Source organism: Protopterus annectens, chromosome 1.part1, assembly GCF_019279795.1.
Source record: "Protopterus annectens isolate FY-2018-M chromosome 1.part1, PAN1.0, whole genome shotgun sequence".
Taxonomy (NCBI): Eukaryota; Metazoa; Chordata; order Ceratodontiformes; family Protopteridae; genus Protopterus; species Protopterus annectens.
The window spans coordinates 1358336169-1358350304 of record NC_056726.1 but is presented as its reverse complement, the minus strand read 5'-3'; the positions used below and the strand labels follow the sequence as shown (position 1 = coordinate 1358350304).

Genomic DNA, 14136 nt, shown 5'->3' with positions numbered 1-14136 from the left:
CCGACCCATTGCCATTCTGTCCCCCCTCTCTCCAAGGTATTAGAACAATGTATTCACTCACAGCTTCTCGATCACCTCCTCACACACCACTTACTTACCCCTACCCAACATGGATTTTGTCCTCACCACAGCACCATCACTGCCCTCCTCTCCTTCACTCATATCATTGCAGAGGCCCTAGACAACAATAAACTAATTTCCTGTCTCTTCCTAGATCTCTCCAAAGCCTTCAATACTGTCTCTCATCCTCTACTACTATCCAAACTTGCAAATCTTCACCTATCATCCCTCTCCGCACTTGCCTGGTTTAATAGTTACCTATCTGGCAAGGAACAATCTGTCAAATGGCTCTCATCCTCCTCACATTTCCTTCAATTCTCCACTGCTGTTCCCCAAGGCTCCATCTTGGGACCCCTTTTGTTTAATATCTTCACCAATGATCTTTACACCTCATGCAAAGAATCCTCCCTTATTCAGTATGCCGATGACTCCACACTTATATCCATCTCAAATAACATTCCTGAACTACACTCCCTGACCCAACAGGCCCTATTATCTATTACCTATTTCCTGAGAGGAAGAGTTAGAGTATGGGGAGAGATTAGAGGGCTTTCCAGGATAGAGGATGTTGTTGAGAGTTGACCAAAAGTTTTGAGGATTACTATCTATTACTACCTATTATCACTGAACAATGGCTCTCTCACAACCTATTGATCCTAAATCCCAAAAAGACCAAACTCCTACTTTTCCTTCCCCGTTCTCTTTCTCATCACAAAACCTCCTTTTTATTACATCTTCTAACAATACAAATATCCAACCTGACACCCACACAAAACTCCTAGGGGTCATTACCGATGACGAACTCAAGTTCAACCTACACATACTCCAATGTATAAAAAAAACAAACCAGAAACTAGGTCTGCTACATTGGAACAAAAAATTCCTAACCCCTGAATCTAGACTTACCTTGGGCAAGGCACTCCTCCTCCCCTCCCTCTTATATGCCGCCCCAGTTCTTACCAATATCCAGGCCTCCACTCTACACAAACTGCAACAGACTTACCATAAAATAGCCAGATTCATTACTAACTCCCCATACAACTCACACCACTGCATTTCTTTAAACTCTCTTCAATGGCTTGAACTTCCCCAGATTCTGCTATCTTATCAATTTCATATGCTACACTCTATTCTTTACAAACCCTCCTTCTGTCCATCTCTATCTTCCTTAGTCTCCATCTACATCCCATCCCGGACCCTCCGTACTTCTAACCAACAATTACTTGATATCTACCACACAAAAAGTTCAGTAGGCAAACTACTCTACAAACACTCCCTTGCCCATGCTTGGAACAAACTTCCCCTTGAATTACGTTCAATCTCCCACACCTCACACTTTAAAAATGAACTAAAAGCTTATTTTCTCAATTCCAGAACCTGCCCTTGCCATGACCCTACCTAGTCTTCCTTCCCGTTATGTACCCTCAAAAAGGACCATACTTAGTACCTCATTACATCTCTCTCTCCAATTTGTCTACTATGCATTTGCACAATTTTATACAAACAAAAAATGTTAATTGCTGACCTATTGAACTATATCAATGTAAAATTGTTACTTAGCTTCTTTTCAATGCAACTTTAACTTTATGCATGTATCCCAACATATGTGAATAGTTTTGCTATAACTGCTATCAATATTGTTTAAAATTGTACTTGTTTTAAAATGTATTACTGGAGCTTTTCTCCTCGGGTCTCCACTGAAAATAGGCCACAAGCCCAGTTGGACAAACTCGGTTAACAAATGTCAATAAATAAATAAAATAAAATACTTGCTTTTGGGCCTCTGCCCACTGGTTTGGGGGAAGGTCTGGCCATCCGCTTGGGGTTGGCAGTGAGTGGAAGTAGAATCTGTATCCCTGGGATACAATGTCCAAGACCCACCTGTCCTGGGTGATGTATTCCCAGTTTTTACAAGCAGGGCAAGTTTTCCCCCTAAGGGTGCAAGTACTTGGGCAAGGCTTGGAAGGGTTAAGGATAAGTCATTGTGAGATTTTACCATAAAATGGTGGCTTACTACTCCCTGCTTTAGTGGTGAGAGCACTCCATAAGAGCACTCCATTGCTTAGATCTGTGCATACCCTGAGACTCTAATCTTGGTGGTCTGCTGCCCCTGGGTTTGGGCTGAGAAGGCCTGGGATGGACAGGAAAGGACCAGTTTTTAAAAAGCCAATGCCTACTGAATCTAGGTGGCTGCACCTGTAGGAAATCTGACAGTTTGCACAGATTTAGCTTTTCCTCCATCTTTTTGAGGACCTCTTCTGCTTTATTGCCAAACAGGCATTCTTGGTTTAATGGTGTATCCAGTAATTTTGTTTTGACATGGTCTGGCAAGATTTGTTCCTTAAGTCAAGCATGCCTTCTAAGAACAGACCCAGTAACAGCAGCCCTGCAAGATGCTTCTAAGCCATCAAAACCACATTGCAAAGTATGTTTTCCAACTTGGTTAGAAGAATGCATTAACTCTTGTAAATCTTTATGTTCTGCACAATCAGGAATCAACACCATTTTCTGTTTAATTAGCTCCATAATATGTTGCTAATACTTTAACATATGAAACTGGCAATTTAAAGCCCTGATGGCAAGAGTAGCAGTGGTGTATACCTTCTTACCCCATCTGTCTAAAGCCCTAGAGTCCCTGTCTGAAGGGGTAGGGTTTTTGGCGGTTGTAGCATTAGTGCCTTTAGGTCCCTGGGAAATGGTCTCTGGATCCACAGTAGGATTCTTAAAGAGGAATTTGTGGGAATCAGGCACTCTGTAGTACCTGTCAGGTTTCCTGGGAGCTGGAGGCAAAGTATCAGGGGTAAGGCTGGATTCCAAGAAGACATCATCTACAATTTCCAGAACAGGAGGGATGGCTAGAGGCCTGTGCTGAGGCAAGTTTAAAAATTCCCTGAGTCTCTTTTTGGACTATGGGTAGTTCTGGCACTCCCAGCGGAAATGCTCTCTAAGGGTATGCAGGGTTTCGCCAAAGGAAAAACCTTCTGGTGGGGAAACAGAGGGAATTGAATCCTCTGCATCAGAATCCTCATAGGTAGATAAGGGTATGTCCTGGTAATCAGAAGGATCAGAGTCAACAGACTCATGATATGAAGAATCAGAATAAAAATCAGTTCTTGGTCTTTCTGAGGGGGAAGATCTGGCTTCCCCTAATTAAAGTAATAAGATCTTCAGCCAATCTAAGGATTTGTTTCTGAGGCACGTGGGCCTGAGAATATACTTTGGTCGTCGGTTTCCTAGGCGCAGTGCGAACTCTGGGCCTGAGAAATTCAGTATTTTTGGTTTGAAACAAAATCATTGGTTTAATATGAAAATTGGAAGGCCTGAATACACCCTCAAAAGCCAGTGCCTGCACAGTGGCTCTGGACCCATCCAAGGTAGAGACAACCACAGGTTCCATAGTCGAAGAAGCATCTTGCAGCATACCCGAATGGGTCACAGTAGAGGCCTGCGAATCTGTAGAAGTGGGTATCAGGAGGTGCGAAAGCGCCTCAATGAGTACCGGCGGACTGGCGACTAGCTTAACAGAAGTGTCGACAGTTTTGGACCTATGCGGTCTGTCTCTGTCTTTATCCTTATGTTTTTTCGGAAGATCGGTAGTCGGATGGCTTATCGAAGCCATTTCGGAATACGGAGAATGAGAGCAAAATAATTTAGCGACAAAAATAGCCCAATGACGAATAGCTCGGGCGTTGAACAAGGCACAAAACTGACAGTGAGGAACGTCGTGGTCTGGGACTAAACAGGTGATGCAGAAAGAATGAAAATCTCTGTGAGGCATTTGCTTTCCACAGGCAAGACAATTGCTAACTTTTTCTGACATCGGTTAGAGCAAGAAAAAAAGAATCCCCAATGGGGTACTCATCTTTTAGAAGACTTCATGGCTGAAACTCGAAAAACGAATATTTCAGGAGGCGGCCGACCGGCACTTGCGAACTGCTTCTGCTTCAGACACTGCATGGCAAGAAAAGCTGATGTACTGGCATCGGCTCCATGTTTTATACCCCTGATGACATGACGTCATGGAAGAAGCGACAGCATCCGATGCAGAAATCCCAAGACTGTGGTATTCAGGCCGACTTAGGGCTACCTGCAGGCAGATAACCCAAATGTGATGACTGCAACATTGAAACAAGAAGAACATCTACTTTTTTTATATTTCCAAGCTACAAAAATGACATTCTTCAAAATGAGATCCATTGGAAGATCCAGGAATCCCTTCATCCATCAACCCTAGGTAGTGAATAATCGAAAAAGTAAAGCTAGACCATACAAAGGAGAATCTCAACAGTTACAGAATGTTCCCAAAATTAAGAGTCAGACTAAACTACTGGCAGAAGAATATTCACCCATGTTCATCTCAGGAACACAGAGCCCTGTTATCTGAGATCGCGGTACAGTGAAGAATGGGATATTTGCCCTTTCCACACTGTAGCGCAATCTCAGAGTTGGAATATATATTTAGTGGGGGTGTAGGGGACGCAGCCCCCCACAAAAGAAAGTTCGAGATCCGGTACGTTCGATATTATGAGCGTTCGCAATTTGTGCGATTCACTCATATGATATAGACCCCAAAAGTGCACAGGTTTTCAGCCCAAAGGTGGTACTAGTGAGGCCACTGCTGGATCCTGCTCTGGCATCAGATTATAACCCATGAGCAATACACTTCCTAACCTGCTCAAGTCAAGTCCAACACAAACTGAACATTCAGCACAGGTTCAATATAGCAAAAAGCTACCTAATTCTTAGTGGTGAGTCTTAATCCCAAGGGAAATACAAGGGGCACTCTCCTTATCCAAGCTAAAGTTAGAGCATAAACAAAGGATTTGAGGGTTTGTGCAGCACTAGATTATCAGTCATGAGCTCTAGTACAAAAGATGTGGAGCCTGGCTCCACAAACTCACTCAATAGCAGTTGCTTGCAGGTATAGCTCCATGGACCCCATTGTAGTTGTCTACCAACGACAGAGGATAACATTATCCCTCTTTATACTGTGCACAGCTCATGGCCTGGGAAAAGGTGGCAGCTGCCACTAAATTAAGTCTAATAAAAATAAATAAATAAAGTTCTGCCATCTTCTGACTTCTTTTTATCCTTAACCAGCCCTCTCCCCAAATTCACAGGATCACAATTAACTGCTGCATGCAGAGTTCTGCACTGACAGCCATATGAAGCTGCCATCTGGACTGCACCAAGTGGCCAGGCTGAAGTGTTACCTTAAACTTCAAGACAAATATATTGTGACCATTCCAGAAACAAAAGCAAGAACTTGTGCAGATCCTAGACCATGATCTTAAATTAACAACTACTGGCCATCAGCTAATTAGGCAGACAGTAAACACCTATAGCTGAAAGCAAATACAAACATTCAATGTGAAAAATATTTTTAGTTGTACAAGATAAAAGTACTGAATGTCGTCTGCTTTCCAAGTGCTAAGGACTTGAATGGAACAAGACAGCCCATACAAGCAGGCATGGTTAAGGATACAGCATAATCAGCATTGGTGGCAACAAATTAAGACAGTAGGCACACTTAAAAGGTTGCAAAAGCATTTTTAGCATTGGAAGGTGAAACTCCGCTATTAAACATGTTATGATCAGGACATGTACGGCATAATTAATGTAAAAGAACCGAACAGAAAGAGGCTAGGCATGTCATCTTATCACACAGCATGGCCAAAACTCAGTATGCGCTGGTTGGACGTATTGTTTCATCCTACTCCTCAGTCTTCCGACATGAAAGCCAGAAAATAAGAGATAAATTGTGCAGGACAGTGGTCTCAAAAAGATAACCTTCCCATCTCATACTCACTGAGAGGACTCCTTAAAGAGGCTCATTTGTTATGATCATAAGAGCAGTCAATGTCAAATGCAGTGGGGAAAAAGCTGGTTAGGGGTAAGGAGCTGGCATCTTTACGTACATTGTCAGCAAAGAAAAGGAATGAGGCATAGAACCTGTCTGTTTGCATGCTGCTGAAAATCAGCCTCCATGGTACTATGTGGAAGACAAGCCCATGCCTTTGACATCAGAAAGTGATGCAGTATTCTCTCTCACTAAGTCTGAATATTCTGAAGAAGTTAGGTTTCATACAAAAATGTTTTAATCTGTGGAATAAAATTTGATTTTTTACACATCTCCGTTATCTTGGGAGTGTATTTTTTGATGCTTTAGTTCATATAGGAGAAAACTGATGTCTTGCTACTAAGTTAGAATGTTGCCCAAGTAATAATACAGAATATGACATTAATTAAGCAAAAGAAACCATAACAATAGTGCAGCAATGCACAGTGCTGACAGTAAAATGATGTTAACACACAGAACTATCAACACGGGATTTGAGAGGTCCTGCACAGAACACTAAACTTTTTGTGAATTAAACTTTTCAGGAAGATGGGTTTCTGTTGACATGAACTGAAAAGGGCAGTACCAAACTGGAAGATAAGTGAAATCCAACATAAAATGGCCCATAACACTGCAGAGTTTACTGTGCAGCAATAAAACACAGATGACAAAGCACAAATGATGAACATGCAAGTTGTAAGGAGGGTTTCAAGAGACAAAAAAAAAACACACAAACATAAAAGAAAGAAAAATGCACAACATAAAGTAATATATATGGCACTACCTTACTAATTTAAAAGGTTAGGGGACCACTGCAACAGATCATTTTACAATGACTGAATACAGAATGTAGTGTAGTGAATATGTTCCAAATTAGTATGTTTCAGATTTCTGTTTTTTATACAATGATATAATGCAACCCACGACCCCAAATCTGGTACAGTATGCCTAGGAATGGAAAGCTGTTACTACTATAAAACTATGTAAGTGAAGAAAGGCCCATGTATTTCTGAAATCATGGGGCCATCTAAAAAATGAAACCTGACACTGTAAACAAAAGGAGAGAAAAAAAAGGAAACCAGAAAAAAATATTTCCTGAGTGGGCAAGCAAAATTCCATTAAAAGTACCAAATAAAACTAACATATAAAAACTCATTTAGTACATCAGTTTAGGTTTCACTTGGCAAACAAACTAAGCAAAAAAGGTCCCAGCTCTGCCATAAAACAAACTGGTGAGACTGCTGCTTTAAAAACATAATACAAAATATACTGACCTGGGTGGTTTGATATAGGAGGCTGAAATGCAAGTTCATTGTGAACTGGCCCTAAAAACAAAAAAGAAAAATATTACAAAAACTTAAAAAACATGCGATTCACTACTGGAATACTTTTTAACTGCAAAGTTTCAAAGAAAAGCAACAGATGAGTACACTGCTGCTGGTCTACTGAACTACAGTGCTATCTACACAAAGTTTTAGTAAAACTGTGTGAGCATAATCAACATAAAGAAAAGTCGTGTAAAATCTTACCATAACCATAGATGTCCTTCTCTTCCTTGTTGCAGTATTCTGTACAGTCGGGTATTCTCCTCTTGCTACCTGAACGTCCAGCCAGTATACTAAGGTTTGCAGTCACTGCATGGTGAGTGGGACATCTGACATGGTTAGCAGAGTGTGGGCCATAAAAGTGACATCTGCGTGCACTAGACTTCAGAACTGAACACCCCAGTTGGAACCAGTCCCAGAGAAGGTAGTGCAAGTCCTGTGCCATCCAAGAAGGGAAATGCCTGACATCAGGAGGGGTAGGTGGGAGGGAAGGAATACAGCAACATGGAAGAGAAGGACATCTATGGTTAAGGTAAGATTTTACACAACCTTTCTATGACCTTCTATTCACATGTTACAGTATTCTGTACAGTGGGGTGAGTGCCAAAGCACACTATGAGGAAGGGGGTGGTGGCCTAGTAGAACTCTCCAGGAATCCACAGGGGATAGCCTTGGCAAATTCAGCCTGATGTCATCATGGAAAAGGCGACAGCAACAGACGCAGAAATACCAAGACTTTGGTATTCGGGCCGACTGAGGGCTACTTGCAAGCAGATAACCCAAATGTGATGACTGTAACAGTGAAACACGAAGAACATCTCTCCAGGAATTCACAGAGGATAGTTTTGGCAAATCCAGCCCTGGACCTGGAAATCTGGTCTATTTTGTAATTCTTTGTGAAAGTATGCACAGATGACAAAGTGGCTGCTTCAAGAATACAGGAAGTGCCCAGGCCTTTAAAGAAGGCTCCAGGTGAAGTCATTTCCCTAGTGGAAAGTGCTTTAACAGTGCCTCTTAAGTGTGTGTAGCAAAAGCAATAACCCTGGAAATCCAAGCTGAAATGGTTTACTTAGTTATTGCTTTACCCAAGGCACTGGGGAAGAAGAAGACGACAAACAATTGGTCAGACTGTATGATGGGATTGTTTTTGTGCCGACAGACTCTCAGCTGCCTGTGCACCATCAAGGGAATGAAGTATTCTCTCACTGTCTCCCTGGAGGTTGGGAAAGAAAGTGGGTAGGTGGATGGCTTGATTTAAGGAAAGGTCAATGACCACCTTGGACACGAAGGATGGGTTGGTTCTGAGGGTTACCCTATCTCTGTGGAAGATGAGGAAACGTGGAATAGCCATGAGAGCATGCAACTCAGAAACTCTTCTAGCTGAGGTCAAGGCGACCAGCAGTACAGTCTTACATGTGTAATGCGTTAGGGAAGTTTTGGATGCTGGTTCAAAGGGAGGGGGTGTGAGCTTCTTTAAAACATAGTTCAGGTCCCATGGAGGTGGAATGGGCTTCCTTGGTGGTCTGAGATGAAGTACCCCCTTAAGGAAAGTACAGTTGTGTACACTTACCAAAAATGTAGATGTTTGAGTGTACTCACTGTTGCAGTCATTACATTTGGGTTATCTGCTTGCAAATAGCCCGCAGTCGGCCTGATTAACACAGTCTTGGGTCCTGCGTCGGTTGCTGTCCCTTCTTCCATGACATCAGGGGTAAAAAACATGCAGCCGACGCCATTACATCAGTTTTTCTTGCCCCAGATGTCAGGTGCCCCCCTAATGGAGAGCAATTAAATATAAAGGTACAATGATATACCTCCAGCAAAAAAAGCAAATACACCAAAAAGGCTGTTAAGCATAGTAAAGGAAAGCAGAGGTATAGCCAAAAGAAGTTAGGGGGCTGGAGGGAGGGTAAAGTACAGTTGTGTACACTTACCATAAACTTAGAAGTTCGAGTGTATTCACTGTGGCAGTCATTACATTTGGGTTATCCACTTGCAGGTAGCCCTCAGTCAGCCTGATTAACAGAGTCTTGGGTCCTGCATCTGTTGCTGTCTCTTCTTCCGTGACGTCAGGTCGTCAGGGGTATAAAACATGCAGCCGACGTCAATACATCAGTTTTTCTTGTCCCAGATGTCAGGTGCCCCTCCTAATGGAAAGCAATTAAATCTATAAATATACAAGGTTATACCACAAACAAAAAAGCAAATACACCAAAAAACTTTTAAGCATTGAAAAGGAAAGAAAAGGTACAGCCAAACGAAGTCAGGGGGCTGGTAACCAGGACTGCAACAGTGAATACATACAAATATCTACATTTATGGTAAGTGTACACAAATGTACTATGTTCTTCATGTTTCACTGTTGCAGTCATTACATTTGGGTAGATTCCCAAAGCTAAGGATGGGAGGAGGAATTTAGATAGCATTAGGACCAGCTATAAAGCCTTGCAAAACTTTAGTGGCAAAGTCAGCTCTGGATTTAGAGAAAATTGGCAAATGGTAATGCTTGGTGAAAGTATGTACAGAACTCCAGGTAGCAGCTTCTAGGATGTCCCTGGTAGGTATGCCTCTGAGAAAGGCTGTAGAGGTAGATGCAGCCCTGCTTGAGTGGGATCTGATCCCCTGTGGGATAGATTTTCCATGGTGCTTATAGTAAAACTTAATGCAATGGCCTACCCATTTGGAGATGGTTCGCTTTGAAATAGCCTTCCCCTCTGTCCCTGCAGCAAATGTCACCAGCAGTTGTTCAGATTTCCTTTGAGGTTTAGACCTGTCCAAGTAGAATCTAAGTTGTCTGTGCACATCTAAGAAGTGCAGTATCCATTTCCCTTTGTTCTGTGGATTAGGAAAGAAGGTAGGCAAATGAATGGACTGATTAAAGGCCACACTGGATACCACCTTGGGCATGAAAGAGGGACTGGTCCTGAGGGACACCCTGTCAGCATGAAAGATGATGAAAGGCTCCACTGCCATAACGGCCTGTAATTCAGATACCCTTCTTGCTGAAGTGATGGCTAAAAGGGAAGCTGTTTTCCAAGAAATTAATTTTAAATCTGCAGTAGCAGCTGGCTCGAAAGGAGGAAGGGTGAGTTTCTCCAATACAAAGTTAAGGTCCCAGGCTGGAGTTGGAGCTCTCCTGGGTAGTCTTAGATTTTTGGCCCCTCTGAGGAACTGTTTGAGCAGTGGAAGAGAGAAGAGGGGAGGTTCTGTGCTATAATGAGCTGAAATGGCTGAGGCGTGAATTTTTATTGAGGAAAAAGACAGGCCCTTGTGAAGCACCTCAGTTAAGTATTGTAAAATCTAAGGTAAATTGGGCACTGCTGTGCTCATCCCTTGAGATTGGTTCCAGGCACAGAATCTTTTCCATTTTTCAGCATAAGATTTTCTAGTACTAGGCCTCCTTGCCTCTAAAATGACATCCATCACTGGTTTACTGAGGGATGGTAAAGGAGAGCTTAGGTATTTAGCCAGGCTACTAGGTTCAGTGTTTGAAGCTAAGGGTGCAGAATCTGGTTCTCCTGCTGAGACAGCAGGGTAGGAGTATGAGGCAGATGCCTTGGGGCCAACAGTGACACACTGCTCAGGAAGGGGTACCAGTGTTGGCGTGGCCAGGCTGGTGCAATCAAAATCATCCTAGGTTTCTCTTGTTTGATCTTGAGTAGTAGTTTGGAGAGCACAGGCAGAGGAGGAAAGGCATAAACTGATAGGTTTTTCCAGCTGAAGGACAGAGCATCCACTTTCCAAGCTTGTCTGTGGGGAGTCCTTGCACAAATTTTTTCCAATTGATAGTTCTGGGGGGAGGCAATCAGGTCTATATCTGGCCTTCCCCCCATTTGCTTGTCAACATTTTGAAAATCCTTGGTTCCAGTTAGTTTCCACTCGTGTGGGTCCGTGAGGGTTCTGCTTAGTCTATCTGCCAGTGTATTTAGTTTTCCTGGCAGGAATTGAGCTTGTAGATGTACTTGGTAGCTCAAGGCTGTGTTCCACAATGCCATGGCTAGTCTGCAGAGGGGGTAAGAATGTGTACCCCACTGCTTGTTTATGTACTACATAACAGTGGTGTTGTCCGTCTTTACCATTAATTGTCCTGGAAGAATGTGGTCCTTGAAGGCTTTCAGAGCATTTTCTACAGCTAACATTTCTTTATGATTGATGTGAAAGTGCATTTGAATTGGGTTCCATTTGCCCTGAATACACTTCCCTGCCAGGTGCACCCCCCCATGCATAGTCTGATGCGTCTGTTGTGAGGGTATGGGCGTGGCAGCGGGTAGTGTGAATGGTAGTCCCTTGTTTTGGTGGCAAGCCTCTGCCCACCAAAGGAACTCTAGATGTAGACAAGGAATGATAAGAATCACTGCTTCTAGATCCTGAGAATGTTGACGCCATAGGCTTTTTAGATACCATTGTAGTTTCCTCATATGCAGTCTTGCATATGGAATTTGAAGAATGCAGAAGGCCATGAACCCCAAGGCTTGTAGTATTTGCCTTGCAGATAGCAGAGTTTTTGTGACCACTTGTTTCAAGTAGGTTTTCAAGTGAATTTGTTTCTCTAGCATGAGGAAAGCCATCTCGGAAGTTGTATTCAAGCTTGTTCCCAGGAATATAACTTGTTGACAGGTAGATGCAGCCCTGGTGGAGTGAGGTCTGATCCCCTGGGGGATAGGTTTTCCATGGTGCTTATAGCAGAAATGAATGCAATGGTCTATCCATTTAGAAATGGTTTGCTTTGAAATAGCCTTCCCCTCTGCCCCTGCAACAAATGCTACCAGCAGTTGTTCAGATTTCCTTTGAGATTTAGTCCTGTCCACGTAGAATCTGAGTTGTCTGTACACATCTAAGGAATGCAGTATCCGTTCCCCTTTGTTCTGTAGATTGGCAAATGAATGGACTGATTAAGAGCCACGTTGGGCATGAAGGATGGATTGGTTCTGAGGGACATCTTGTCTGCATGAAAGATGATGAAAGGCTCCACTGCCATAAGGGCCTGTAATTCAGATACCCTTCTAGGTGAAGTGATTGCTAAAAGGAAAGCTGTTTTCCAAGAAAGAAATTTTAAGTCTGCAGTAGCAGCTGGCTTGAAAGCAGGTAGAGTGAGTTTCTTCAAAACAAAGTTAAGGTCCCAGGCTGGGGTTGGAGCTCTGCTGGGTGGTCTCAAATTTTTGGCCCCTCTGAGGAACTGCTTGAGCAGTGGATGAGAGAAGAGGGAAGGTTCTATGTTATAATGAGCTGAAATGGCTGAGGTGTGGATTTTAATGGAGGAAAAAGACAGGCCCTTGTGAAGCACCTCAGTTAAGTATTGTAAAATCTGTGGTAAATTGGGAGCTGCTGTGCTCATCCCATGAGATTGGTTCCAGGCACAGAATCTTTTCCATTTTTCAGCATAGGATTTTCTAGTGCTAGGCCTCCTTGCCTCTAAAAATGATATCCATCACAGGTTTACTGAGGGATGGTAAAGGAGAGATTATGTAATTAGCCAGGCTGCAAGGTTCAGTGTTAGAAGCTGAGGGTGCAGAATCTGGTTCTCCTGCTGAGACAACAGGGAAGGAGTCTGACGCAGGAGCCATGGGGATAACCGTGACACAGTACGCAGGAGGGGGTACCAGTGTTGGCGTGGTCAGTTTGGAGCAATCAAAACCATCCCTGGTTTGCCCTGACTGGATTTTAGTAGTACTTTGGAGAGCAGAGGCAGAGGGGGGAAGGCATAGAGTGATAGTTTTTTCCAGTTGAAGGACAGAGCATCCACTTTCCAGGCTTGTTTGTGGGGAGCCCTTGTGCAAAATTTGTCCAATTGGTAGTTCTGGGGAGAGGCAAATAGGTCTATATCTGGGCTCCCCCATTTGCTTGTCAACATGTTGAAAATCCTTGGGTCAAGTTTCCACTCGTATGGGTCCATGAGATTTCTGCTTAGTCCGTCTGCCAGTGTATTTAACTTTCCTGGCAGGAATTGAGCTTGTAGGTGCACTTGGTAGCTCAAGGCTGTGTTCAACAATGCCATGACTAGTCTGCAGAGGGGGTAAGAATGTGTACCCCCCTGTTTATCTATCATATAACAGTGGTGTTGTCCATCTTTACCATTAGTTGTCCTGGAAGAATGTGGTCCTTGAAGGCTGTCAGAGCATTCTGTACAGCTAACATTTCTTTTGACTGACATGCAAGTGCATTTGACTTGGGTTCCATTTGCCCCGAATGCACTTCCCTGCCAGGTGAGCCCCCCCATGTATAGTCTGATGCATCTGTTGTTAGGGTTTGGGTGGCAGGGGGTGGTGTGAAAGGTAGTCCCTTGTTTTGCTGGCAGGCCTCTGCCCACCAAAGGAACTCTAGGCGTAGGCAAGGTATGATAGGAATCATTGCTTCTAGAGCCTGAGAATGTTGACACCATAGGCTTTTTAGATGCCACTGTAGTTTCCCCATATGCAGTCTTGCATATGGAATTAGAAGAATGCAGGAGGCCATGAACCCAAAGGCTTGCAGTATTTGTCTTGCAGACAGCAGGGTTTTTGTGGCCACTTGTTTGAAGTAGGTTGTCAAATGAATTTGTTTCTCTGGCGTGAGGTAGGCAATCTGGGAAGTTGTATTCAAGCTTGCTCCCAGGAATACAACTTGTTGACAGGGTACCAGGTGTGATTTATTTTCATTTATGCTGTACCCCAGACAAGTTAGAACCTTTGTATGAAGGCCAGATGATTCAAAAGTATGTCGTGGCTTTCTGCCTGAATTAGACAATCATCCAGGTATGGGTATATTTGAATATTTCTTTGCCTGCAAAATGCAATAACTGGAGCTAGGCACTTTGTGAATACCCTGGGCGCAGTAGATAAGCCAAAGGGCAGTGCAGAGAACTGATAGTGCGTGTAGCCTGATTTGAAGCGTAGGTATCTTCTGCAAGATTCCCTGATTGGGATGTGCAGGTAT

General features: G+C 43.3%; 1 protein-coding gene across 1 annotated transcript in view; it reads right to left on the bottom strand.

The window, feature by feature from the left end:
- SMAD4 (SMAD family member 4) overlaps nucleotides 1-14136 on the bottom strand; it is a 2088766-nt gene that overhangs the window by 645335 nt on the left and 1429295 nt on the right. Inside the window, exon 8 of the mRNA XM_044082137.1 lies at nucleotides 7174-7224. Within this exon, the coding sequence (XP_043938072.1) occupies nucleotides 7174-7224 (51 nt within the window). The remainder of the gene's footprint in view (nucleotides 1-7173; nucleotides 7225-14136) is intronic.